Below are 27,573 nucleotides of genomic sequence, written 5' to 3' on the forward strand. Positions count from 1 at the left end.
CGATGGCTTTAATAAATGGGGTACATTCGCCACTGGCCGCAGTCCCCCAGGGTCTGTACCTAGCGGTGGGGATGGGGCAGGGTGATCTTTCTTCACAGGTCTAAGCTGTATTGGGTGATGGCGTTCAGAGCCGTTAGATGTATGGCCTGACCCTTTATAGATCACCACGAATAGCCCCCCGACTTTTGTTCAGAACGATAATATTCAGTCACCCTTAAATTTTGTTGGTGCACATGTTTGCCTCTAGATGCCCTGTCCGTACAATAACCTTTCCCTTTCCGTGTTTACAGCCATGCTCAAGGTGGTATCTTCGGTCCTGCAGTTCGGGAACATTGTTTTCAAAAAAGAGAGGAACACCGACCAAGCGTCTATGCCAGAAAACACAAGTAAGTCCCTGGCGTGAACGTTGGGCAGACACTGCACCGGGGCACCGCTCATGATCCGTGGGCGAGAGATACCCCCAAGCATTATGGGAGATGTAGTCTTCTCACTGCTGGAGAGCAGTTTGAAGACCTCAACAAACGATGTAATGGAAGGAGTCTGTAAGTAGGGCTCCCGTAAGCGTTTATCGATGGTTCTCTGTACTGCAGTCCATTCTCTGCACTTACAGGAACCTCATTAGCCGCAGCGCATACCATTACCAATCCACAAGGACCGGTCCACGTGCTTCTACCCCACACTGCAGATTACTTGCCTCTAATCAGGCTCCAGGAGCGGGGGGGAACGCGGGCGGGCGGGAGAGGAGCATAGAATACATGGCATGTTCCAAGAATGTTTGTTTTCGTTGGGTTCGAAATGCAGAGACCGGAGTCCAAGCCAAGAATCCATAGCCAAATGCACAAAACCCCAAGGGAAGTGTCTGAGCCAGGAGGAAAGGGTGATCTTTATAACCTATTGTTTGCTTATGAGACGGCACATTTCTCGAACTTAACCCTTTCCCCCGTCGGATCCAGGCTTAGAAGGAAGGGTCCCCTTTCCTAAATGACCCTGTATGGATTGCAGTAAATAAATAGAACTCTGATACATGTTTCTAGAATTAAAGCCGAAAGTCCTCTGTTTTAGAGAAGGAACAATTTATGTTTCTATTTCCAGATTTCCACATCGTGCAAACACACGCCTCTCCGACCAAGCTTTTCTCTGCGGCTTCTACTGTTTTTCTTTCTCTTCTTTTTTATTTTTTCCCTCCCCTTTCGTTCTAGCCGTAGGATGCGCAGTTTTTTTGGGGTACTCTGCAGAAAAATCAGTAATTTAATATGGGTTACTTCAGACCTACGCTATGCAGGATCCCTCGGGAGACTGATTTTTCCAAACACATCACAAAGTCCGAAGACATGCAGATGTTGTTAGGACATTAGGCCACTTAGCTCCACTTTCAATGTCTCCTGATTGTTTCCATGCCAGAACTGGCAACTTATCTCTGGAGGTCCATTTGTGGTTGGTCCTCATTCATATTTATATCGCAGTATTGCTTTTCATTAGGACCGTATGAGCAAATTACTTACAAGCACCGTTAAGTAGAGCAAGCCCACTTGAGAAGGTTCATGCTTACAGAGTGATTTTTCCATGAAATAGAAAAAGATAAAAAGATGGGGTATTTTTTTTTATACCAGAGATACCAACAAGAAGTTCCCAAGACGATCGGTTAGTCTTTAGAATTTTAGAACACTTAACAGTCTTGGAATGTTTCATCTTCTCCAATGGAAAATAAAATGGCGCCATAAGAGCCCATGTGTACATTTCTATCCCTCATCGTATAATCTTGTTTCAGCCGCACAGAAGCTCTGCCACCTGCTGGGTCTGAACGTCATGGAGTTTACCCGAGCCATCCTCACCCCACGCATCAAGGTTGGCAGGGATTACGTGCAGAAGGCGCAGACAAAGGAACAGGTGAGCGAGAGCCTCCGGGCGTTGTTTGACCCGTCACGGTGGTGCCTGCGCGCCATGTTCTCCTGCCAGCCGCAATGAATATATGTCCACGGTGGGATGGTTTTCTGTGCTAATAACATGCAGGTCTAAAATATGTTCATGCCAAATAATATGGCCTTCTGTAGTTAACGGCGGCTGTGGATTGATGTTTTTCAGGCAGACTTTGCGGTGGAAGCTCTGGCTAAAGCCACGTATGAAAGACTCTTCCGCTGGCTGGTCCATCGGATTAATAAGGCGCTGGACAGAACGAAACGCCAAGGAGCTTCCTTTATCGGCATCCTGGACATCGCTGGCTTTGAGATTTTTGAGGTGTGTTTGGGTCTTGGTTATATCTATAGCCCCAAAGGTAAATTAAATTAGATCTGGTGCTTTCGGGACGTACGCGTCTTCCGCCTCTTTCTCTTTAGCTCCGTTACAGTCTGAAGACATTGTCCATCTTCTTTTACCAGCTGAACTCATTCGAGCAGCTCTGCATCAACTACACAAACGAGAAGCTCCAGCAGCTCTTCAACCACACCATGTTCATCCTGGAGCAGGAGGAGTACCAGCGGGAAGGAATCGAGTGGAACTTCATAGACTTCGGCTTGGACCTTCAGCCCTGCATCGACCTCATCGAGAGGCCGGTAAGTACAGGAGGGAGATGCGTGCCGGGTGCATCTCACCCTCTGTAAGGGTTACCCGTATGTGTTAGTATTGGGCATAAGGCCTTAAATTCCTTTGATATATGTAGAGTTTAAGTAACGCATTTATGGAGCTTATATCTCTACAACTTGCCTATAAATAGTTAATCTCCGCAGTAACTGTTTCTCCTGCAATTAGTCAAACTCCTGGCAAATTGCCTTCTGGTGTCCAAACATTTTTCAAGTGCTTGTGCATGGGAAGTTTCAAAGGCGGCTGCGCAGGGTTTCCAATACTTCTGCTCCAGCGCCCCCTGTGGGTGTGCTTTATACATACATTAACTCGGAGGGATCTTGCGTGCTTTCCCAAATAATAATAATAATAGTAATTCCCATTTTGGAAGCACACGTCTCATCGTGAACCTCTTGTGTTACCCTCACAGGCCAATCCACCCGGGGTCCTGGCGCTGCTGGATGAAGAGTGCTGGTTTCCCAAAGCCACGGACAAAACTTTTGTGGAAAAACTGGTGCAGGAGCAGGGTACCCACTCCAAATTTCAGAAGCCAAGGCAGCTGAAAGACAAGGCCGATTTCTGCATCATCCATTATGCCGGCAGGGTAAGTGCGGTCGGTGACCCCGTAAACACACTGGTGGCGTGTAAGTTCATAGCGTTCTGGGCCGTGGAGACCCCTACGTTAACCATTGATTCCTATTCCCTCTGCAGGTGGATTACAAAGCTGACGAATGGCTCATGAAGAATATGGATCCTCTGAACGACAACGTTGCCACCCTCCTTCACCAGTCATCCGACAAGTTTGTTGGGGAGCTCTGGAAAGATGGTACGAAATACACCAAACTCTTTGCAAGCCGTCCCTCCGGCCCTTATGCGTAACTAACGTCTCCCTTGTTTTGCGTTCACTTGGTTTCTGCGGCTCTCAGACATACAGACTGTCCAGAGAAACTCGTTCTATGACCGTGTGTGCGGAGGTGAATCGCTCTCGAGCTTGTAGACTTAGAACATGCCGCTGAGAGATAGACAGAGCTTGTAGACTTACCGGCTGCCAAGCTCGGGGCTTCTTAGAGGGGGGGGTTTTGATAATAGCTTTCTTGCAAAAAAATTTATATTTGTGAATAATTCCCCGAAAAGAATGTTGGGATCTTCATTAACAGATCCCCAACGTTCCACGAGATCTCGGGGCCCTGCTGGTGTCTTCTGTTATCCATTGAACTGTCACATTTGCTAAAGGAGAGACCAAATAAAAGACATTGTCTAGTTTATTGTTAACACTTTTTTTATACAGTTAAGCTTTATTTATGCGTTTCTGATGGGTCCCCCCCCACACACACACTTTGCCCTGATAAATGAATAACCATTTGTTGTATTTTATAACCATCCTACTTATTAATTTGGGGTTTATAGCCTTTTTTTGTGCAATCCACAGTGTGTTTTAACGGGGTCAGTGGTTCCCTGCTTGTTCCAACACGTGTCTCTCTCTCCCTTCAGTCGATCGCATTGTGGGTTTGGATCAGGTGGCAGGTATGGCGGAGACGGCTTTTGGTTCTGCATACAAGACCAAGAAGGGCATGTTCCGCACCGTGGGGCAGCTTTACAAAGAGTCTCTCACCAAGCTGATGGCCACTTTGCGCAACACCAACCCGAATTTCGTGCGCTGCATCATCCCGAACCACGAGAAGAGGGTAAGTAGTGGGGGAGATGGATTGCCCTGGTGGTATATATTTGTTTGTGATGTCAGGGTTATATGAGATTATATTCCTCGCAGGCTGGAAAGCTGGACCCTCACTTGGTGTTAGACCAGCTGAGGTGTAACGGCGTCTTGGAAGGTATCCGTATCTGCCGGCAGGGCTTCCCCAACCGCATCGTCTTTCAAGAGTTCCGGCAGAGGTAACCAAACTATTCGCTTTATTCTTAATTTATAATAACTAAATCATTGGTAGCCTGGCGAAACTGAAATAGCAGAGAACATTTACTGGCTGTATTAGCAGTCTCGTCGAGTCAACCACGAGCCTTGTCGTGACATCTCCTTGGCGTAGCTTTGCGAACAGTCTCTTACCATGACTGTGCACGTGGGTGACTTAATTCACCATCCATAACAACTCCCACCACTCCATCTGTCACATATTTGCAGTCTACAGATGGTTCAGCGCTTTACTCGAAGCTTTGACATTTACATAAGTATTTCCCCAAGTAAGATGGCCTTATCTTCTGGCCTGACCACTGAGAAAGTTCACCTCGCTCTATGTGACAGCTGCACAATTTAAGTTTATTTGCTTTTTGTTCTTCCTGACCATTACCTACCAAAATACAGAAGAGTTTTCTAACCCTAATGTTGTTTGTATGTTGTAGGTATGAGATTCTCACCCCCAATGCTATTCCCAAAGGTTTTATGGATGGGAAACAGGCCTGCGAACGCATGGTAAGTTTAAGGGGCAGATACAGATTTAATTGCTGTCTCAGATTTTAGACTTTTAAAACAACAAATAAAACTTTTTTTAACCCACAGATCAGAGCTCTGGAGCTTGATCCTAATTTGTACCGGATCGGCCAGAGTAAGATATTCTTCCGTGCCGGTGTTCTGGCGCATCTGGAGGAAGAGCGGGATCTGAAGATAACCGACGTCATCATCTTCTTCCAAGCCATCTGCAGAGGTTACCTGGCGAGAAAGTGAGTGTCCGGTGTTTTATTATACGGAGATAAAACATGCTAAACAGAATCGCCGAGTTCTAAAAAAGTGCTATTGTGATTGAGACTTTTGTGCCTTCCCCAGGGCTTTTGCAAAGAAACAGCAGCAGCTGAGTGCCCTTAAAGTCCTGCAAAGGAACTGCGCTGCCTACCTAAAGCTGCGCCACTGGCAGTGGTGGCGTCTCTTCACCAAGGTGAGTCCAGTGCAGAGCTCATCCGGCTTGTCAAAGATTCTCCAGAGCCGAGGTACCGCACCGGACGCTGTAGACGAACTCTGAAAGTAACCGAAAGCCGGTTTTGTTTTGCAGGTAAAGCCTCTCCTCCAAGTGACCCGACAGGAAGAAGAACTGCTGGCCAAAGACGAGGAGCTGCTGAAGGTTAAGGAGAAACAGTCCAAGGTGGAGGGAGAACTTGTGGAGATGGAGAGAAAACACCAGCAAGTGAGTGAATCCATGCAAGCTGCTTCTTGGCCTCATCGGTAGCGTTGGGCCAATGGTACACGTGGTGATGCTAAGCTTTACTGAGCTATATTACACCAACTAGGGGGATTCACTTTCACAAATCGCCCCAGAACTGAGATCATTCTGTTACCCTTGGTGGTTTCAGCTGTTGACCGCTCTATACATTTTAAGACCAAGAGCATGCTTTTGGTTTATGCATGAAGCAATGAATACAGAGGGGTATATTTAAGACAAAGGGTTATCTGAGGATGGCAGTTATTCAAGAATATGCCCCATGTCGTAGTATGGATGGGATTTTCTGCTTTCGGCCTGAGGTCCGACTCCTCCTGTGTTGTCCTTCAGCTGGTGGAGGAAAAGAATATTCTTGCCGAGCAGCTGCAAGCGGAGACCGAGCTGTTTGCTGAAGCCGAGGAAATGAGAGCCCGACTAGCTGGTAAAAAGCAAGAGCTGGAGGAGATCCTCAGAGACCTGGAGATACGAATGGAGGAGGAAGAGGAGAGGAACCAAGTCTTGCAGAATGAAAAGAAAAAGATGCAGACCCACATCCAGGTGAGTGGCTCCTCTTCACATGATGCGTGGGGTAAGGGCAGCGTACCGTGGCACGTTGTCCGATCTTGGTCTAAAACCTCTTTCCAACGCAGGATTTGGAGGAACAGCTAGATGAGGAGGAGGCCGCCCGGCAGAAGCTGCAGTTGGAGAAGGTGACAGCAGAAGCTAAAATAAAGAAGATGGAAGAAGACATTCTTCTGCTGGAGGACCAGAACTCAAAGTTCCTTAAGGTAAGAGGCAGATCCACCCCAATGTGGGTGGGACGTCTTTTTTTTAATTAGACCTTTATGGTTTGTTTGTAGAATTTTGTAGATTGTTTGTGATATAAGGTGACTTTTTTTGTAACAAAAATAGGAGAAAAAACTGACGGAGGAACGCATCGCGGAGTGCACTTCCCAGCTGGCCGAGGAGGAGGAGAAAGCTAAGAACCTGGCTAAACTGAAAAACAAGCAGGAGGTGATGATTGCTGATCTGGAAGGTACGTTTCAGCGAGTCTTCTATTACTTGCAACTGACTGGAACAGAACCAGCCATACAACATGGCCAGTGTCCCCAGATCAACCCTTAAATGGAGTCGGGGTACTATAGATACCCTTAATTAGAGAAAGAGGTTGCAAATGTCCCTCTGTCTTTTGGAATTTTTACCTCGTTCGCTTTTTCTACTTGTCTTCTGTTTGTCATGGTTCTCACTCATCATTCATTTAACAGAGAGACTTAAAAAAGAGGAGAAGACTCGTCAGGAGCTGGAGAAGGCCAAGAGGAAGCTGGACGGGGAGACCACAGATCTCAGTGACCAAATAGCAGAGCTGCAGGCGCAGATTGAGGAGCTCAAGCTGCAGCTAGCCAAAAAAGAAGAGGAACTGCAGGCTGCACTAGCCAGGTGAGCTGGAAACCATTGGGTCGAGTGCTCCGGCCAGTTGAAGTGAGAACTACATCGAGGGCCACCCTAGTCTTAAGTCAGAAATGGCACTATTGGACTTCATATGCTACCTAGAGGAGCTGGGTGGTTACAATCAGAATAAAGAAGCTTTTCTAACACTGTCTATTCTGCCCGTAGAGGAGATGACGAGGTCGTACAGAAGAATAATGTTCTAAAGATAGTGCGGGAGTTGCAGGCTCAGATTTCCGAGCTTCAGGAAGACCTGGAGTCCGAAAAGACATCACGGAACAAAGCCGAAAAACAGAAGAGGGACCTCAGCGAGGAACTCGAGGCACTAAAGACTGAGCTGGAGGATACGCTGGACACCACTGCAGCCCAGCAGGAACTGAGGTACCCGGTGCATCCACGTCTATCTGCTGCCATCTTGGAGGGGGCTGTGTGTGCTTAACTTAAGCAGTTTTCTCATTACTAGATGTGTTTTAGTTAGTTTTAGAGGATATAGCAGTGACCATGTGGAAGCTCAGTTGTAAACCTTGATGTCTCTCTTTCCGTGTTCAGTAGATATTTAGGGTAAGCGTGCTGCCATCAAATAACTGCTCCTCTCATCTTCGTTTCATTTTAGGACCAAGAGGGAACAGGAAGTGGCTGAACTGAAGAAAAACATTGAAGAAGAAACCAAGAACCATGAAGCACAAATTCAGGAGATGAGGCAGCGGCAGGCAACAGCCCTAGAGGAGCTGTCCGAGCAGCTGGAGCAAGCCAAGAGGGTATGGTGGATGAGGGCCATGGGATGTGTAATAAATGCATCGCGTGAAATGTAAGGTGTAAACTTTTACCGTGCGCCGTCCTTACAGTTTAAAGTAAACCTGGAAAAGAACAAGCAGAGCTTGGAATCCGACAACAAGGAGCTGTCTGTGGAGGTAAAGGGTCTGCAGCAGCAAAAGGCTGAATCGGAGTACAAGAGGAAGAAGCTGGAGGGACAGGTGCAGGAGCTCCACACCAAAGTGTCCGAGGGGGAACGACTACGAGCAGAAATGCTGGAGAAGAGCAGCAAACTGCAGGTACTAATGCCAGTTTGTGCCAAAGACCATGAATGTGGCTGTACAGTCTATAGGCCAGCGGACGATCCACAGACTTTATCCTCCCGCCTTAATATGAACATGCTTCTGATTCCTCATCCGGAACATTCCAGTCCTAAAGTCCTCCGAGCCATTAACCGTACCCTTTTATTCTGTCACTGTTGCCTCGTAGCAAAAGCATCTTTTCACTCGGCAACTTGTATCAGTGTTTCATAGCTGATCCATCCTGTAATCGATAATCTTGGTATAATTATTTTTTGAACGGCCAAGTAGTTTTTGGATCCTTGGACAAACGTGCCTCCTACTGCTCACAATTCACACAAATTCGCTCAGTAGGTGATAAGATGGTTTGGTTTAATGGCTTAGTGTCATAATGTCCTTCACTTTCTAGAATGAGCTTGACAACGTCTCCGGTCTTCTGGAAGAAGCTGAGAAGAAAGGGATCAAACTGGTCAAAGATGTAGCCAGCTTGGAATCGCAGCTGCAAGACACCCAGGTACGAGGGTATCAAAGACCATAGTTTAGTTAACTCTTCTGTGTCCATGGGAAGCATTTCACCAAGGTTTCCATCAGAGTTTGTGATTGCCTCCTCCTTTACGGTCCACCAAGACAACCAAGTCCTAGATGCCGTTTTATGTCCTTAATCTTTTGGATTCCTTGCAGGAGCTGCTCCAGGAAGAGACACGACAGAAGCTCAACCTGAGCAGTCGAATCCGTCAGCTTGAGGAAGAGAAAAACAACCTACAGGAGCAGCAGGAGGAAGAGGAGGAAGCCAGGAAAGGCCTGGAGAAGCAGATCCTCACCCTCCAGGCACAGGTAGGACCTTTTCTCTTCTTTTATTCTGAGGGCTAATCTCTATATATTTCTGGGACTGCAAAGTGACTCTCCCTCTGTCCTTGCCTAGCTGGCAGAGGCAAAGAAGAAGGTGGACGATGACGTAGGAACCATTGAAAACCTAGAGGAAGTCAAAAAGAAGCTGCTGAAAGACATGGAAGGCATGGCCCAAAGGCTAGAGGAGAAGGGTCTGGCCCACGAGAAGCTGGAGAAGACCAAAAACAGGCTACAGCAGGAGCTGGATGACTTGATAGTAGATCTGGATCATCAGAGGCAGATTGTGTCCAACCTTGAGAAGAAGCAGAAAAAGTTTGATCAAGTCAGTCAATAAACCCTTTCTGTACAGGGTCTTGTTATGTTAAAAGGATTTTTGTTATGCATTGTCACATTTATATTAAAATTACATTTTTAATTGAGTGAATGAATTATCATCCTCTGGTAGATACAGGCTTACATGTATCAACTTCTTCCTTTTTATTCTTCCTCAGCTTTTGGCCGAAGAGAAGAATATTTCTGCTCGTTATGCTGAAGAACGTGACCGAGCTGAAGCGGATGCTCGGGAGAAGGAGACTAAAGCCTTGTCGTTGGCTCGGGCCTTGGATGAAGCTCTTGAATCGAGGGATGAGTTTGAGAGACTGAACAAGCAGCTTCGAACTGAGATGGAGGATCTAATGAGCTCCAAGGATGATGTTGGAAAGAGTGTAAGTGTCCTAGAAAGCTGCCTATACATCTCTAACCGGGACGTAGCACCAGATGTGAGATGTGAGATGCCCCTTACACCTTCTGCCTCTTTCTCCTCCCAGGTGCACGAGCTGGAAAAGTCGAAGCGAGCGCTGGAGCAGCAGGTGGAGGAGATGAGGACACAGCTGGAAGAGCTAGAGGATGAGCTACAAGGCACAGAGGACGCCAAGTTGCGCCTGGAAGTTAATATGCAAGCCATGAAGGCGCAGTTTGACCGCGACCTGCAGGCGCGCGACGAGCAGAATGAAGAGAAGAAACGTCTGCTGGTCAAGCAGGTGCGCGGCTTATGTTGCCTTGGCCGGAAGCCTACAAACTGTGTCCTATGTAGTCTAGTTGAATTTGTTTCTGGAAAGTCTTCAGCCACAGCTTGATCATAACCTCTTTTCCGGTAAGACATCTATTGACCATGTCCATACTGTGTTCGTTTACAAGGTGAGAGAACTAGAAGCCGAGCTAGAGGATGAGCGCAAGCAGCGGGCACTGGCGGTGGCCTCCAAGAAGAAGCTGGAAATGGATTTGAAGGATCTGGAGTCCCAGATTGAGGCTGCAAACAAGGGACGGGAGGATGCTATCAAACAGCTGCGCAAGTTACAGGTAATGGAGAAGATCATGGCGGCGGGTCTTCCCATCACCGTCCCAATGTGTCCTGGCACCCTCCAAACGACATACTGAATACGTTGTTCCATTAAATTCCAACTGAAACCATTATCCTTACTCTATACTAGTGATTTAAAATTCAATGTAACAAAGTCTCCGTTGTGCTTGTATCGATCCTAAAACATCGTGCTACTTTTTCCAGGCCCAAATGAAAGATTATCAGCGGGAGCTTGAGGAGGCCCGGGCATCACGGGATGACATCTTCGCTCAATCCAAGGAGAATGAGAAGAAACTGAAGAGCCTCGAGGCAGAAATACTCCAGCTGCAAGAGGTGAGCAAAGGATGGCGGGATATAGGATTGAAGGGGCAGTAAAGCCTGCGCCCCTCCGTTCTCTAACACGTGGGTAAAAGTGACACCTCCAAGCTGGACCGCAGGAGGTCCTAAAATGAATTGTTGCATTCAACGATTCCAAATCCAAAGAAGGCATAATTTTTTTTTTTAATCATCTATTAACTCACCCTTCGCCTTTCAGGAACTTGCTGCATCTGAACGCGCACGGCGTCATGCGGAACAAGAGAGAGATGAACTTGCTGACGAGATCTCAAACAGTACATCAGGAAAGTGAGTAACTACCCCTCGTTCTCCGTTCGAACGTGTTCATTATGAGCGCGGCGAGGAAGGTTTTCAGCGTGGGGCACGCAGCGGTGGCGGCTGTGGTTGGAATGCGACGTTGCGTTACTTTGTGGTGCGTGACTCGTGACTCATATTCTCATCACCAGGTCTGCCCTCCTGGACGAAAAGAGACGCTTGGAAGCCAGAATTGCCCAACTGGAAGAAGAGCTTGAGGAAGAGCAAAGCAACATGGAACTTCTCAATGACCGATTCCGCAAGACCACCTTGCAGGTGAGGACCATGGCTACCTTTGCGTAACACCAATAGCGGGCTTTTGCAGATGGCTTTAGGAGCTTGGCTTGCTCGGTGGCAGTGGGCTGTTGTGACTTCCCTTTTCTGTTTTGCCCGACAGGTGGATTCATTGAATTCCGAGTTGGCCGCAGAACGTAGTTCTGCCCAAAAGAGTGAGAACGCACGGCAGCAGCTGGAGAGGCAGAACAAGGAGCTGAAAGCCAAACTTCAAGAGCTAGAGGGCTCTGTCAAATCAAAGTTTAAAGCCACTATTGCCACCTTGGAGTCAAAGATCGCTCAGTTGGAGGAGCAGCTGGAGCAAGAAGCCAAGTGAGTGGATGGGGGGGGTGAGATTGCGTTATTGGCATTCCTCATATTTGATCTAGACAGATGCATAGTGTAGCACATGCTCCTTATTGTTAGAGCCAGGACATGGCTCAAGCAGCTAAGGTGATGCTCCACCATCATATGCCCCTTAATATAAAATAAATACACACATTTTATTTATTATATATATATATATATATATATATATATATATATATATATATATATAAAATTCAGAAATATGTCCAATTCTAAAGATAATTAAGAAATCCTAAAAAAATACATGTAAAAAATTATCAATCCCTTAAATATTTGCCAAATATATAATCATTTAATTAAAATCAGTACATTTAACGTATTGATTGAAGTGTTTAGTACGTTATTAAACAACATAAAGGGAGCAACTTGAATGTACCTGGTAGTAGCGGTCACTGCGTGTCACTTCTGCATCCGTCAAATCGATCAAGCGGTCTCCTGCTCCATCTCCCAGGCGGCTCCACCTTGACACCCCAATACCATAAGTTGACACACTTACACCGTATGGTAACACAAACTCATGCTAACACCATGCAGTAACATATACATGCACACTAACACCGTACAGTAAAACACACACGCTATATGATACCACTACACGCTCACATCACATATCCAACATATTATACAGAATATTCACGCTATCCACATTACAAGACCGCGCTGGCCCCTCGCAGCACCCGTTTTACTTTCCACCTTCGCAGGGAACGAGCCGCCTCCAACAAGCTGGTGCGTCGGACGGAGAAGAAGCTGAAGGAGGTTTTCATGCAGGTGGAGGACGAACGCCGACACGCCGACCAGTACAAGGAGCAGGTGAGACTCGCTGACTGTATACATTATATATGTATATAAATATATACGTTACTCGCTCTGAGCTCTGCTCCTGATTACTCTCCACAGATGGAGAAAGCCAACACGAGAATGAAACAGCTCAAAAGGCAGCTGGAAGAAGCAGAAGAGGAAGCCACCCGCGCCAACGCTTCCCGACGCAAGCTGCAGCGCGAGCTCGATGATGCATCCGAAGCCAACGAGGTTCTTGTACGCGAGGTGTCCACGCTGAAGAACAGGCTGAGGTGAGAGAAGTGCATGGGGCAGGAGGGACGGGGCAGCGATAGACTTCTCTTCCCGCGCCTCACGTCTCTTCTCTTTCTGAACAGGAGAGGAGGCCCCATCTCCTTCTCTTCCACCTCCTCCAGCCGCTCCGGCCGCCGGCAGCTGCAGCTAGAAGGGGCTTCTCTGGACCTGTCAGACGACGAGCTGGAGAGTAAACCCACCGAGGTGAATGAGGCTCCCGCACCGGCCCCAGCCGAGTGATCTCACAGCCCCGCATTCCTTTACCCCAGCCAGGAGGCGCCCGTGGACTGGGAAAAAAATGGGGCAGATTACTGCTTACCGGAGCACATTGGCCCCGTCAGCCAACACGCCTGGGGGGGGGGGTCATGTTTCTCCTCGCAGGCTAAAGCGCTCGGAGGTGTTTCTTATCTTAAGGCTAAAATACAAATCCAACAAACCACTCTTCCTGCAGGGACAAGGCTAAGGGCCCCCGACACCCCAAATCACCCTATACCATGTCTCGTAAAGGTGGTTTTAACCCTGTGTGTGCCAGACGAGGGAACGTGCAGAACATTGCTGCTCCTCCTAGAACTCAGAGGGTTAAAATGCCGCTTTGTACCTGTATCACATTTAAGCATAATTCCCCCAATGCTTAATTTTTATAGCATCATGCGAAGAAAACAATCACACCCAACTTGTCTGACCCTGCACCCCGCGGCCGTTGGGTGTAGAAGATACAAAATATACATTTTAGCCCCTTTACACGTAGTAGTCTGTACCGATCCCCACTTTCGGAGGGTACAACGGCGGTCCCTCCATCTCTGCCCGTTCCTTATCATATTTCTTCATGTGCAAAACTAAACTGTGAATCACCTAGAAGAGGACCCCCCCCCCATAAGCCATTGTTGCTGGTGCCATAAGGGTTCAACGCAGCCAGGCTCCATTTTTAATTTGAGAGAAGCACTTTTTTCTAATTGCGGGGGGGAAAAAAAAAACACATTTCATCCTTTTCCAAAGTTAAAAACAACAAGAAAAAAGGTGCCTTAGACACAGAAAAATTTGAAAAATGTAGAAATAAAAATGACATATCTACTCCCTGCGAACCTAATGTGATAATTTCTTTGCGCTTTATATCATGTATGATTCTGGAGACGTCCGGATGTCAGTATTAACCAGAAGACGCTAATGTGCTGGAAATAGCTTTTTTTCTATTATTATTATTTTTCTTAAATGCTTCAAACCTTTCCATCGCTTTGAAGGGGCGTGTCAACCGGCACTCCTCCGGCACTGCAGGGGTTAAATAGTTTATAAAGGGTTCTCTGTGTGCATACGTCTATGTTCATTATTATCATTTTTTGTAATGCGTTACAGCTGCTGTGGGCCCCTCTCTGCCAAGACACCCCCCCGCCCCCCCCTTCTCCGTGTATATCCCATATTTCTAGACAATAAAAAATTTTGTAAGACAATAAACTTATTCATTATAGAATCCTGCCGGGTCCATACGCTTTACTGTATAAGGGGTTAATACCAAGAGCGACAAATCCAGGGGTTCTAGATGGGGCGACACGCCCCCCCCCCTGATTCTAAATGCAAGTAAAACTGTTATTTGACTTAAAAGGAGATCTGTCGTTTTTTCCCGTAATTTTATGGTTGTCACAGATTAAAGTATGCATTATATATATATATATATATATATATATATATATATATATATATATATATATATATATATACTTTAAAAACCCCACCTTATGTGTACGCCGTGCGAGCAGCCATCGTAGCGTCCTGTCCTCAGGCTTTGCATGATTATTCCTCCCCATTGAGTTATCTCTCCTCCGTTGTTGCTGATTGGTTCGGGTAGCCTTTGTAACCAGACTGGAAATTGGTGAGGCGATGCTGGTTCTGCCACAGGCTGCCACCTATCTTCCAAGGAACAGTGTTTTGACGATGTTTAAACAATTAGACAAGAGCGCCTAAAATTATACACTATATAGTTTTATCACTAAAGATTATATTGTCGGTCATGCTGAACGGGGTTTAAACTTAAATCCAATCAGAGCGCAGGCGGTGAACCTTGATTGGACATTTGCGATAAGCCGCCTCCCAGTGTAGAGAGGCAGGGAGCGTAATAAGAACTTGAGAATGGATAAGGTAGTAGGTTAAGAAGAGCCGGAGGGGGTGCCGGGATGTGTTTAAGGGAAAGGTGCTGCTTGATAGTGTTTTGCGCGTGGGGCTGCTGTGAGAGGGTTTATAAACTAGACAGAAATGAGGTGAAAGAGTGGGTGAGAAATAACAAAAAGAGGGAAAGAAAGTGCCCCCCATTTTAACGATCGGTACCTACGGAAATATATATATATATATATATATATATATATATATCTATGTTTGCAAATAAAGTATTCCGGTGTTTATTCAGTATCCATGTGACGCAAGGGGGGGGGGGGGGTGAAGATTACATTTATAGTATAAAGGACTGTAATTGCACTTTTTGGCCAGCAGATGACACAGATTAGCTAAAATAAATTTTTGTACGGAAATTTAGTCTAATTTAACCAAAATCACCAAACAAAATAAAAAAAGCTTTAAAGAGGAACCAATGAAACGCCTCTAAGTATCATCAGAGCAACAACTCACAGCGCCCGCCGCCCATCAACTCGGCATCTATCAACCCCTCTGCTGCCCCAGTCCACATCTTGCTGCCGCAAGCCTTACAGGGGGGCATAAAAATAGCTCTTTAAGACACAAAGACAAGACATGAAGGGCAGAGACCTCCCCGACGGGCAATAAAACGTCCTCAGACGGGAAAAGAAGTCCCAACACAAAGACCGTCTTCCCGACCGAACTCACCTTTTAAGTCCTGATTCCTGACATTTCTTAACTATTTGCTGTAAAGAGGTGGCAGGAGAAGACTTTTTGTCCAAAGCATAGATTGTTTAATAACAGCTGGTAACAAATTATCTTCTACTCATATAGCGCCAACAATTCCCGTGGCGCTTCTTTAAGTCCCTACATTCGAAGGGACAGACCGTTAGAGGGTCCCGCTCTCCCAGCGAGACCCTCTAAGGATCCTTGAGACTGCACAACAGCATTATTGCATCATCACTAAAAAAAGACCCCCGGTACAAACTGAGCCCCCCAGCCAACCCAACCCCAAACCACACAGCCTCGCCATCTATCCTTAGGCTGCTTAAACTAAACGGTGCTTAAAAAAACATAAGATATGAACTTACCTCTGCTGTTAACCTGAAAATAAAACGCAATCCTGTTAACGTCAGTTCAAAAAAGTATCAATAAATCAGAAAAAATCGTCAGAAATCTCGTTTTCTCGTTGAAGGTTTTTATTCTTTCAAAATGTTTCCCGGTTTAGACAGCGAACCGTAATCACGACGCAAAATGTCCGTTTGTAGCGAGCGGGATTATACGCCGGCCTTCCTTAAACATGCCGTATAGAATTCTCAATAAATATAGCTACAGACGCCCGAGGAAATGTACAAATCTCAGGCAAAAAAATATTATGTTTACAAATTCTATATACAATAAAAACAAAAAAAAACCAAAATGTAAACATTCATATCACAAAATTCCACGGTAAGAACCAACAGAAAGGGGGCGAGGAACGAAGGTGTGGATGTTACATTTATATAGATTAAGTGTTAAAATTAAGTGTGCTTTAAAATAATGTGCGGGGAAATTCTAAATTAATGAATTAAAAAAAGAAACCGCAAAGTTTTTAGTGGCCTTAATAAAAAAAAAAAAAAAAAATGGTTCACCCTTTGTGTGCCGGGGGGGGGGTAACTGTTTTTGCCCCGGAACACCCAGGGGTAATGGACAGGCAGAAACCGACAAAGAAACGTTACCGTAGATACCTAGAGAGACGCGGGAACCGTGAACACTGATGAGGACGCTCTATTCGTAGAAGAAACTGATTTTTCTTTTTAAAAAAAAAAAAAAAGGGGGGGGTGTTGGAGGAGGTCGAGGCACGTGAAACGGGGGGGCATCTAGAGAAATGTTCGTACGTAAATAGTCACAAAGTACCAAGCGACCGGCCGCAGAGAAGCCCGTTTGACACGGCGGAAGTGACATCATCAACACCAATTCCAAAAAAAAACAATTGCTGATGAGAACTCGGCTGCCACCCTGTAAATGAGCTCCATGGGGGGTTCCAGGCCCGGTCTATCCTCCGGTGGGGGGGATCCAGGCCCATTCGATCCTCTGTGGGTGGGTTCCGTGCCCGTTCTTTCCTCCGTGGAAGGGGGGTTCCATGCCCGTTCTATCCTCCGTGGAAGGGGGGTGCCGGGCCCATTACATATCCTTGGCAGGCGAGGTACAGGTTCTCCGTGCCCGCTAGCTCACCCGCTGCGTCGAAGCCTTACCCGGCATTGGAGGAGGAGAAGGGCGAGTGTTGCCATGGCCAGTGGAAGGGATCGGTTTTGTTACTCGACAAACGGTTGCGACTTGATTTCCGCCGCCTCTGATTGGGAGCAATAAGCGGGTCGGGAAGCAGGTTTCCGAGGTCGGTGTCGGCGGCAGCAGCAGTTATAACGAGCTCTGTCAGCTCCAGGAGATCCGGAGAGCCCCTCTCGTCTCTGGTCCCTCTTGATAGCAAAGTATTTATGGTGAAGCATGTTTTTGGTTGTTTGGTGGTTTTTTTTTCCTTTTGTTTTTGGGGTTTTTAGGTTTTTGTTTAGGGTTTTTTTGTTTTTCCTCCATTTTTAACAGAACACCCGTGTTGAATAGTTCAAGTCCCTTCGCGAGCTCCTTTATGTTCAAACGCTTAAAGGAAGGAGGCCTGGAGGAGACGGGGGACGGGGACCTAAAACTCCTGGCGGCTCATACCCGTTCACTGCCCTACAGCGGGGGGAAAAAGGAGAAAAAAAACCCCAAAACTTTATTTATAAGAAAATTACGTACACACGAAACATTCAACGCAACCATTTAGGGGCCAGAATTTCAGATACGTTTCACACGCAGACCCTGGAGGGCAGCCGCGCACGACACCGGCTTTTACCGCGCACTATTAATCCTTTTTCGCGCAAAAGGCTATTATTTTCACAAAGGACGAGAATCAGATGCGAAACGCGGCTCCTTGTCGGCCATTTATAAACCTGGAAAATGCCGCTAATGACACTGACAATGGGGCAGGCGACATGCGCAGACGCGTGTCATTAACAGTGTGCAAGCGGAGGGACTGTGCTGTGAAGCACAGGGTGGTAGTGGGGCTTTCACTGCCAACATCACAAACAGCTGGATTAGTGTGTGGGGGTACGGGCAAGAAAAACCACCCCGCTCCCCCCAGCTTTACCCAGGGGCACCCAGATCTGATGCACAGAAATATACGTCTGCCCAGTGTGATTAAAGGGTTACAGGGGAAAAGCTGCGCGGGCTCCTAGCCAATAAGAAGTAGACCGCTGGGCCGCCCCTGGTCTCACCTCAAAATTCTATTAAATGGCCGAGGTGGTAAGGGGATAACGTAGAGGAGATGAGGACCTGCTATACGTTTTATACGATGACATCAGCTATACGTTTCATACGATGACATCATAGGGCTGCCCCTTTTGCTTTAATTACAAACGCAGCATGTTTTGGTCTCTGCTTTTTGAAGGGCGCCCAGATTTGATCTGATTTCCACAAAACATACGGTGCATTTAGAAGACAATATCATAAGACTTACTAGCTATCCCTGCCCTGAAGAGCTTACAATCTACACAGCCCATCCTCTCTTGTCACTTCCTGTCATTGTGGGTTATATCAGGAGGATCCAGGGTTACTCTGGGATTAGTCGGGGGACAAAACGCCCTGCCCGCCAGCCGGCCGTAACACTAATGTAAAGACATACCCTCTCCTAAAACTGAGTGTAAGCTCCTCGGCTTTCTGTCTCGTCTAGAGGACACATTAAAGGACTTGGAAAGAGTCCTAAGGACTGCTTCAGGAACGTCATGGCCTCTTGCCTGTAACAATCCACTATACAGAGATATACATAATATACAGATATAAGAGGCAGCGGGAAACGACACAGAAACCGAAGCCTTAACTGGCAAGCAGAACGGCCCCGGCAGATAGAGCGCCACCCGCAGACAGACCTGCCCCAGGGGGCCAAAATGTCACAGACTTAAAGTAATGCCAATGCGGCCAAGACCAAGCACCATACTGGGGGGGGGGGGGGGGACATTGGCTAGTTCAACGCCTAATGTGGCCAGTGACGGAAAAACAAGCTACAAGACGTCCTCTAAAAAGGTGGACCTGGCAACGACCTCAGCGGCCCTCAAACCGACCTTCACCATGCAGTTAGTCCAGCTGGTAAAAGTGGGGTTAATTTACGGCACCCAAAAGCTTAAAAAACACCAGCATGCAGCCTTATCGCTTAAGTACAATTACCCATAAATAACGTGGGGAAAATGACTTTTTCCTGCCTGGGTGGAGGAAAGAAAAAAAGAACACAGAATTATTTCAGAATTATTATTAAGTATTTGCCGCCGAGGCGCTTTCTGGCTTTTAATATTTTTTATTGGTTTGTCCTCCTCAGCAAGACCAGATACACAGGCAGGATATGACGGCGGGAAGAGTTAAAACAGGGGGCAGGACTGACACAAAATGCTACATATATTATTATTAATATTATTTTATTATTATTAATATACATTTATTATTAGGAAAAGGTATGTTGTGTTAACTTGTTATAAACCGCAATAAGGTTAAGTTTAACAAAGTTTTCGGGGGGGGGAAAGCTTTGCATGCAGAGATTCTGCTAAATGAGTAACATGTTATGGAGACCATGCGCGACCGACACGAGGAGGGTTCTGAAAGCGGATCAAACAAGCGCTGCGTACGTTCCAGCAGACGGGGGGGGCAGCTTGCGGCGGGAGGTACGGAGCCTCGATCCCCCCGCCGCTCCCGGCTTCTGAACCTACCCTTTGTCGAAGAAGGACGTGTGCCCGGGGTGGACGTATTTGGCGGCACCGTTGTTCAGGACGCCGGGGCTGTTTAGGTTCGAGGGCATGTAGGATTTCCGCGAGGCCTGGTCCTTCGCAAAGTTCCTGCAGGCAGCCAGTTTGGATTCCAAGGCCTGAGCAGAAGAGAAGAAATGACCGATTATAAGCTGCCCTGTACATGAAAGAGCCTTACGAGCCCTTAACGGGGCAGTTCCAATGGCAAATCCCCTAACAAGTATATATAATGTATATAACGTAAGGAAGTCAGGCAGTAGATGAGCGGAACAGCCTTCCAGCAGATGAGGCTTTTACTGCGCAGGAATTTAAACATGAATGAGATAAACATAGAGCCATCCTGTATCTACGTCGAGACCGACGACATTCGCTACGAGGAGTGAAAATGGAAGCAGTCTGGGTTAGCGGGTAAGAGAGATACGTACCCCAACTTTTCTCAGCAGGTCCCCCACGATGTTTAGCGCGGATATCCTGGCAGACGGTGTGAGCGGCGAGCTTCCCAGACCGTTGGGGATGCCTAAAAATACAGAATCGTTTAACCTCCCGACAAACTCTAGCAGAACAGGGGGCTGCCGGGGAGGGGGGGCTCCACTTATATCCGGGGCGCCTAAAGTTATCACTTTTTGTCCGGTGACTCTCGCCCACCGTTTTTCATTTCAATTGCGAATGAACTCCACGTGTGATGGGGAAGCGATTATATTGATTATAACTGTACAGCGCTACGGAATCTGCCGGCGCTATATAACTAAACAGAACGTAATAGATTATATTTCCACAAACCACGGCAGGTCCAATTTACAGAAGCCAAAGAGCCCCCACACCGAAGCCCCTCCTATCACATGGACCTTTCAGCCAAGTCCCCGACCTACACCGAGACACGCAAGGTCTGCGACACAAAAGCCACGACTACCTTTGGGGGACGTAAAGCCGTTTTCTGACATTTTGCCCACGGGGGTGGCAGGTAGGGAGAGCGAGGCCTGCACGGCGGAGTCCATTTTCTCGCAGTCCAGAGTGGGGGAGCTGGGGGCAGACTTTCTTGTCCCATCCGTCTGTCTCTCTCGTACAGCCAATTCCTGCCTTAAATCTGCAAAATAAACATTTTCTATTTACTCCCAAACCCCAGGTATTTGTAGGGTATCGGCGCGCGCACGTACAGCACATGCAATGAGGTTCCGGCCTGCTGAGAGTAATGGGAGGTATAATCTAACCACCTGAAGTGCTGCCATTGCGCAATCGCTGAATTCGAAATGACTCGAAAAGGCTAACACTCTAAAGTTGGCGTGTTTGGTATTTGGGGGGGGGACACCCCGAGGGTGCGTGCGGGGAATCTCGGCGGCAGCGATCGCCACCCTACCTCGAGCCTCATCCTTCAGTCTTTGCACGGAGACCAGCAGAGACTCCTTCTCGTCCAGTTCGCTTTCGAGGAAGGCGTTCCTTTCGATCGCCTGATTCAACCGCTGCTCGAAATCCTCCAGAGACACGATCGTCGCCCTGGATACAAAAACAACAACGTTTCAGCCGACAATTTACATTTTTAGAAATGAAGAACGCGTGGAAAGATGTTTGCGAGATGAGGGGCCGGTCAGCGCCCTGAACCGAGAATGAAATAAAATCCTACGGCAAACGTATTTAATGAGATAGCCTAAAACATAGAGAATGCTGAAAAATGACTTCATGTAAAAAAATATATATTATCATAAAGCGATTATTAATAAAATGTCGGCTTCACTTCATGGCTTCGGCTCAGGTGGATTTCAGTCTTTACTGATACATTTTCCTTCCAGGTTCTAAAAACGTTTACGGGAATTTAAATAGTTTATGATTTGGGTGAAAAACAGTTAAGTTGCCCAAATAAAATCAAGAATGACATTTAAACAAATTTTAAAAAAAAGGAGCCATTGCCCCCCCTTTGGTGCCGTTTCTCCGGCGAGGACATAGTTAAAGAACATTGCTATGTATTCAGGTGTCTGGGTACGTCTGAGCGAATCCTGTCTATAGGCGAACGCCAAAAGTACATAAACAACGGAAAAAAGCTCCTTTCCAGCTACAGCCGGCGCACAGGATACCCGGGCGCTCAACGGAAAGGACCTAGAAAGCAGGGCAGAGTATCGGCAGCGCGGGGAATGTTTAAGGCGTTGCGGAAGGCGCGCTGCTTAGTAGAAATGTGAACGTGTGCAGCGGAAGCGATCGGCAGACGGCAGACTCCGCAGCCCTCCGGCGACCGCGCGTCGGCACTCACCGCTTGGCTCGCTCCAGGTCGTCGTTGGCCTGTTCGAGCTCCCGCACGTACTTGTGCAGCTGGTCCTTAATGCTCCGGGCCCGGGCCAGCTCGTCCTCCAGGAGCGACACCTGCTTGTAGCTCTGTGAATACTGGTGCTCAAGCTTCTCCTAAGACAGGGAGAAAGGATAAGGGGCGTCACGTAAAGGCACCCGGTGGGGAATTTACCGGGTCGGCGATCCGCTGAGAGCGCTCGGTACCTTTAAGGTCTCCACGTCATATTTAAGTCTTTGGTTGTCGGCTACCAGGTCTCGGTTCCTCTGCTCAGCCTGGACCAGTTGGGTTTCCAGCTCGGCTTCCAGCTCTCGGCTTCCCTCTTGAAATTCCTCCAGCTCCTCGCGAGCTTCTTGGCAACTAAGGGATAGAGACGGAGAACTTACTCAACGACCCAACGAGGCGGGGGGATACTTACATGGGGCGGAATAATTACAATTCTGCTGTAAGTGGCAACGCTCTTTACGGTGCTGACCATGGCAGATACAAACATGGCCGCCATATCGTGCCTCCAAGAGAGCCTAAAATGCTCCGTGCCCGGCCACCTGGGGTAATTAATGTGACCACCAGAGAAAACAGGGGGAATATAACCTTTTATTTCAGCATTTTTATCCCCAGCCAAAAGCGGCCCCTGTCACAGATCTGAGGGACGACAGGTCGGCTTTAACCCTTTCAGACACAGAAAGAAGGACAATACACCTCTCTGGCACGGAAAAGGTTAAAGGAAGTTGCTAATAATTACATTTTGAATAAGTTCTTGGGGTATTTTGTGCTCATCTTTCCCTGTCCCAGCAAAATCCATCGGAAATAAAAACTCCAACAAAATAAAACAAACAAAAAACCCGAACGAACGAACCTTTGTTTTAATTTCTGACAGAGCTCCTTCCAGTAAGCGATTTCTTCTTTAGGGCTCAGAAATTCCGGAACGTCTTCATTGTCCATGTCGGAAAAGATCTGCGGAGAACAGAGAAGAAAACGTTCACATCCAGCGGCAGCCCAAAACACGCCAATTCCAGGATTTCATTAATTATAACGAATATTATATCCAACATATATATATATATCTATATATATATATATATATTATATCCATGTCGTGGGCCGTAAAGAAAGTTAGGAGCCAGATCTCAAAATCTAGGAGGAGCCCTGGGGGGGTTCATAGAAATTCTATAAAGAAACAAAAGGCAAAAATGATAAATTTTATGAAATTTCAGGCAAATTTCAGCAAATCTCGTTGCTCAAAACGTAAAGCGATCTGGCAACTGAGAAATGTTTTCCGGCTTCAGAGGGCGGACGCGAGGGCTTCGACGAGTGTTTTATTGGGTCAAGAACACTTCGGAAACGTCCGTGGATCCCGTACGTCACGCGGAAAACTTTCCCCGGCGATAGGGCTCCGCTGACTCAACGAGGCGCTGGAAGGACTCGGAATGACATCAGCCAAATGGCATTCCGGAAAGAAAGTAAACCCGGAGTGACTTCATCCGAGGGCTCGCTGAGAACAGCAGCACGACAGTCACAAAGTTCGCTTACCCTAGCAATAGAAACTGCCTCTAACTCCCATCACTCGCAGCCAGATGCGCTCGCGCACGAGAGCACCAGAATTTAGTTGTTTCTCCCTAAAATGACACCAGCCCCGATTGTTTGCCCGGCGAGGTTCAGGGTTAGCGTGAAATACCATCGTCTGTTTTGTCTTAAAGGGCCGAGGAATTCTCAGGCGGGGGGGGGGGCTGGTGGGAATTGCTCACATTGTGAAATGAGATACAGATAGGGAGCCGGCCCCCCGAGAGCCACAAGAAGTGCGGGGAGAGATCCGCGCTTAGAGAGCCTAAAAAAAGCTTAAATGAATAAAAACACGGTCAACTCCAAGAAACGAAGCCCTAATAAAAAGGGGGGGCGATACACGCTAACAGAACACGGAGAAAAACACGGAGCAGCGGGCTTTCCAACGACATTCAGAAGACCCCCCGGTCCATGCCCGCCTCGCGGCCCCCCCGGGCAGTTCTCTGTCCCCACGCGGGGTTAACCCCAAACTGGAAAACAAAGGCCTCCTTTCCCATGGCATTTTAGCATCAATGACCCCCTTTGTGGAAGTGCTTAGCGGAGGAGGGCCGTCGCGCAGGGCCGGGGGAAGTGGCATTTGTGGGCTATTTTGCATGTTAGACGGGACGACGACGATGTTTGAGAGACCCTCGAGCCCTGAGGGGACCACCAGAGTCTGCGTCTGTAACACGGGGAGGAATAACGAGTAGGTGGCTAACAAGTGAAACAGTGACTGATCACTTACAGCCAGGTGGTTATCGGTGATCGCTGAGCGCTCCCTCCTGCTGATCTCTCGTTAGCGGCCCAATAAACCCAAAAAGGAGCTAAAAAAGGGACGAAGCCACAGAAGTCTCCTCCGGGAAGCAGCCGCCTCGCAGCCGGGACTCCCTGACTGACAGCGAAAGCATTAGAAAGTTATTCATAAAAGGGGCCGATATCATAAGATGTCGGGGGCCGACGGCAAACGTCCAGAAAGCTATAAATACAAAATCTTGTGATTCCGATAAAAGTTTCCAGATATCATGAGATATAACGGCCCCCGAGGGGCCTTTATGAATGGGGGGATTATTAAGGGGTATAGGCATGGGGGGGGCTCTCAGCGTGACGACCTCCACCACCAGGGCGGTGACTCCGAAAATCAGCCGATCATCCTGCGGACGCGAACGTTACAGGAGACAAGGATGATGCTCTCTGCCCTCCCGACACCCTAAAAATTTCCCGCCTGGGGGTAATCGACCCCCCCTTCCCCCCCGCATACTCGAGCCGCTAACTCGGAAAACGGCACTCAAGCTTATTAACACTTTCATCACCAACCGGTCTAAGAACGCAAACAGCAGCCTGTGCCGTACGGTGGCCTGCGAGGATTCACACCGTTTATGCTTTTGCCTTTTTTATTTGCAACCCCCCCCCCCTCGCCAACTGCCCGAAACCCGCCTCTGGCTACAACCGTCCGCTTGTAATTGGATACCGCAGCAAACGCACCACCCGACAGCCCCGGGACTCGGAGCAAGTCTCGGGACTCCCAGGGTCTGTTGCGTTTTGATTTTGGTTGAAACGTTTACAAATAAATAAAAGAAACGTTACGTTTTATTTCTAGGAATACAAATAAAGTGCGCCGGGCGCGGGGAGGAAGAAGCCTCAAACGTCCTCCGGTCAGACTGCCAAGGGAAAGATGATTTAAAGGAGCCGTCTGTGTAAACAGCATTTGCCGCGGCTCGGCTTCCTCTGGGTAACGGCAGTCGCTGTGAGATCACCGCCACCCCCCCCCCCCCACGGCCCTGCAGCAACGGGGAGACCTGTGTCATGGAATGAAACATCGGGTGCCGTCCGGGGGGACCGAGGTGGGGCCGGAACCAGAAAAAATTTTCACGACGTTGCAAACACACTTTAACCCTTTGTGCAGGGAGTTGTGAACTCCCGGGTTATATCCCGTTACATAACAGCATCCCCCCCCCCCCCCCCCCCCCGGAGCCCAGTAACCGTTCATTTAACCCGTTCCCGGCTACCAACTTATTAACCCCTGCGAGTCCGCACCCCGCCGCAATCGAAGAACTAAACCTTTAATCATTCGAGGAATTCCGCGTCCGGAGACGTCCAGCCCGAGCCCCGCAGAGAAGCCGGACGGCTGAGGGACGCTTTACGGCACGACTGGAAAACCGGCTCCTAACGACAAAGCGGAGACGCGAGAGGCATCCCAGGAAAGAGAGCGTCTCGCAGCGGACGAACACAACTCATCCAATCCTCATACATGTTACAGCATGTAACAACGCAAACGAGACAGCGACACGCGAGACGGTCCCAGGGACAGCCAGCAAAGAGACAGCAAATAGCGAGACAGTCCCAGGGATAGCCAGGAAAGAGATGGCATCACGCGAGACGGCAGGGAAGCCAGCAAAGAGACAGCAATAACACAAGACAGCGGGGAAGCCAGCAAAGAGACAGCAACACATGAGATGGTCCCGGGGACGGCGGGGAAACAGCAAAGAGACAGCGACACGCGAGACGGTCCCAGGGACAGCCAGCAAAGAGACAGCAACACAGCGAAAAGAAGAAGAACCAGGCAAAAAGCGAAGCCCCTACTGCAGGTTCCAGGGTGGGCCGGAATCCCCCCCGTCGGTTTGGGGCAGATCTCGGCACCCACCTACCACGGTATGCCGGCTCACGAGAAACGCTCCTCCCCGGCGCCTGCGAGGAAGGGACTATCCGACGTGTCAGCTTACAGCCAAGGCCACAGACACAACACAGGCCTTGAGTGATGTGGGGAACGGCCAATCAGAGAAGAGGCTTGAATCCCCCTATCCACAGCCAGCCAATAGCATGTGGCAGAGGGTGGCAGGTAGGTGACAGTTGTCCCTCATTTCCTGACAATTCCTAAACACAGAAAGCTGATGGGGGGGGCAATAGGGGGGGGCAATAGGGCAGGTGACCCGGGTAGTTCTAGAATACCAGGAGAGCTTTAACCCTTTCACTGCAAGTGGGGGGCCCGGATTCTCAGGCTGCTCGCAAAGCAAACAAGGACCCCAACCAGCAGACCCCGATGTCTCGGAGGACGTGGCATCAATGCCAACGGAATGGCGGCCAACAAGCAGTGGGGCTCCTGGCGGAATTCTGACCCGATCACCCTCAGCCAGCAGTCATGAGGCGTTTGAGGTTAAAGTTCAACCACAATAATCACCTTTCCGGGTATCGGCTCAGATTCGGGGTCACGTTGGAGGACGCTGTCAGAGACGATTGTGATATCACAAGCAATCCTGGCGAAAAGTTCGAGAGGGGGTCTTATCACCATAGCAACTGATTGAATGGCACAGACAGCAGGACAATGCTTTTGGTTGCTATAGTGATATAATAAGACCACCTTTGACATTTTGGATCAGAGGTTCTATGTTAACGCCTCAGCAAAACTAGCCATGGAACACGGCTCTCTCTCATAAGAAGTGCATACATGACGCCCGTCACCAGGCAGTAGTGTAAATCACCATAGCAACCAGTGGACTATCATCCAAGTGCTAACACTTTGCCCCTGCGCTGGTCATTATACTGTACAATATATAAACATGCGCCGCCCAACTGCACAACCACACAAGTCTCCAAAATCTCAGGACACCCCGATCTCTCAGATACCCCAAAACCTTATTTCCCAATACCCCGGCCCCCGCATGCTGTATGACAGCCCCACACAGTGCGCCTCTCCACCTATGGAAGCTGTACCAGTGCTCATCGCACCGTCTGAAAGACTTCCCGGTGCCCTTCTCTCCCGGTGACAGCTACCCACCGGTGCCCTTCTCTCCCGGTGACAGCTACCCACCGGTGCCCTTCTCTCCCGGTGACAGCTACCCACCGGTGTCCTTCTCTCCCGGTGACAGCTACCCACCGGTGTCCTTCTCTCCTGGTTACAGCTACCCACCGGTGCCCTTCTCTCCTTGTGACAGCTACCCACCGGTGCCCTTCCCTCCCGGTGACAGCTACCCACCGGTGCCCTTCTCTCACGGTGACAGCTACCCACCGGTGTCCTTCTCTCCCAGTGACAGCTACCCACCGGTGCCCTTCTCTCCTCGTGACCGCTACCCACCAGTGCCCTTCCCTCCCAGTGACACCTAGCCCTGGTGCCCTTCTC

At 48.4% G+C, this 27,573-nt stretch overlaps 2 protein-coding genes across 7 annotated transcripts in view; one reads left to right on the forward strand and one right to left on the reverse strand.

Moving 5' to 3' along the window:
- LOC149281958 (myosin-10-like) overlaps positions 1 to 12,965 on the forward strand; it is a 36,668-nt gene extending 23,703 nt beyond the window's left edge. For 3 of the 5 annotated variants that reach the window (XM_089498870.1, XM_089498871.1, XM_089498872.1), the window contains 32 exons: positions 291 to 386; positions 1,769 to 1,887; positions 2,083 to 2,235; positions 2,376 to 2,549; positions 2,987 to 3,160; positions 3,268 to 3,382; positions 4,048 to 4,241; positions 4,325 to 4,446; positions 4,909 to 4,978; positions 5,066 to 5,226; positions 5,330 to 5,438; positions 5,553 to 5,684; positions 6,048 to 6,254; positions 6,347 to 6,484; positions 6,609 to 6,732; positions 6,962 to 7,133; positions 7,311 to 7,523; positions 7,756 to 7,900; positions 7,988 to 8,194; positions 8,604 to 8,708; positions 8,876 to 9,028; positions 9,117 to 9,365; positions 9,535 to 9,747; positions 9,850 to 10,062; positions 10,220 to 10,381; positions 10,587 to 10,715; positions 10,918 to 11,006; positions 11,165 to 11,288; positions 11,410 to 11,618; positions 12,356 to 12,464; positions 12,552 to 12,724; positions 12,809 to 12,965. In XM_089498870.1, coding sequence (XP_089354996.1) covers positions 291 to 386; positions 1,769 to 1,887; positions 2,083 to 2,235; positions 2,376 to 2,549; positions 2,987 to 3,160; positions 3,268 to 3,382; positions 4,048 to 4,241; positions 4,325 to 4,446; positions 4,909 to 4,978; positions 5,066 to 5,226; positions 5,330 to 5,438; positions 5,553 to 5,684; positions 6,048 to 6,254; positions 6,347 to 6,484; positions 6,609 to 6,732; positions 6,962 to 7,133; positions 7,311 to 7,523; positions 7,756 to 7,900; positions 7,988 to 8,194; positions 8,604 to 8,708; positions 8,876 to 9,028; positions 9,117 to 9,365; positions 9,535 to 9,747; positions 9,850 to 10,062; positions 10,220 to 10,381; positions 10,587 to 10,715; positions 10,918 to 11,006; positions 11,165 to 11,288; positions 11,410 to 11,618; positions 12,356 to 12,464; positions 12,552 to 12,724; positions 12,809 to 12,965 — 4,910 coding nt within the window. Of the gene's footprint in view, positions 1 to 290; positions 387 to 1,768; positions 1,888 to 2,082; positions 2,236 to 2,375; positions 2,550 to 2,986; positions 3,161 to 3,267; positions 3,383 to 3,482; positions 3,528 to 4,029; positions 4,242 to 4,324; positions 4,447 to 4,908; positions 4,979 to 5,065; positions 5,227 to 5,329; positions 5,439 to 5,552; positions 5,685 to 6,047; positions 6,255 to 6,346; positions 6,485 to 6,608; positions 6,733 to 6,961; positions 7,134 to 7,310; positions 7,524 to 7,755; positions 7,901 to 7,987; positions 8,195 to 8,603; positions 8,709 to 8,875; positions 9,029 to 9,116; positions 9,366 to 9,534; positions 9,748 to 9,849; positions 10,063 to 10,219; positions 10,382 to 10,586; positions 10,716 to 10,917; positions 11,007 to 11,164; positions 11,289 to 11,409; positions 11,619 to 12,355; positions 12,465 to 12,551; positions 12,725 to 12,808 lie in introns of all 5 variants that reach the window. The other 2 variants (XM_089498868.1, XM_089498869.1) reach the window with 1 other exon arrangement.
- A 4,505-nt stretch (positions 12,966 to 17,470) lies between these two features.
- Positions 17,471 to 22,862, reverse strand: LOC149281959 (nuclear distribution protein nudE-like 1-A). Of its 2 annotated transcripts, XM_089498859.1 has the most exons (8): positions 22,777 to 22,862; positions 22,127 to 22,280; positions 21,888 to 22,036; positions 21,003 to 21,139; positions 20,559 to 20,732; positions 20,074 to 20,165; positions 19,613 to 19,767; positions 17,471 to 17,552 (listed from the first exon to the last, which is right to left on the reverse strand). In XM_089498859.1, the coding sequence occupies exons 1-8, from the start codon at positions 22,860 to 22,862 to the stop codon at positions 17,471 to 17,473; spliced, it is 1,029 nt and encodes a 342-aa protein (XP_089354985.1). The 2 variants fall into 2 exon arrangements, with proteins under 2 accessions (XP_089354985.1, XP_089354986.1); XM_089498860.1 differs by lacking the exon at positions 19,613 to 19,767 and having other exon boundaries at positions 17,535 to 17,552.
- Positions 22,863 to 27,573: the final 4,711 nt, after the last annotated feature.

This window comes from Sceloporus occidentalis, unplaced genomic scaffold (assembly GCF_023333645.1).
Source record: "Sceloporus occidentalis isolate IW3139 unplaced genomic scaffold, rSceOcc1.0.p SCAF_126, whole genome shotgun sequence".
Lineage (NCBI taxonomy): Eukaryota > Metazoa > Chordata > Lepidosauria > Squamata > Phrynosomatidae > Sceloporus > Sceloporus occidentalis.

What these genes read in the sequence shown, in the direction of transcription:
- LOC149281959 (XM_089498859.1), bottom strand. Translation starts at nt 22,862, where the DNA reads ATGGACAATGAAGACGTTCCGGAATTTCTGAGCCCTAAAGAAGAAATC. An exon ending in ACTGAAGGATGAGGCTCGAG is followed by an intron (nt 20,733 to 21,002) that starts GTAGGGTGGCGA and finishes TTTATTTTGCAG; the next exon opens with ATTTAAGGCAGGAATTGGCT. An exon ending in ACGTCCTTCTTCGACAAAGG is followed by an intron (nt 17,553 to 19,612) that starts GTAGGTTCAGAA and finishes CCCCCGCTGTAG; the next exon opens with GGCAGTGAACGGGTATGAGC.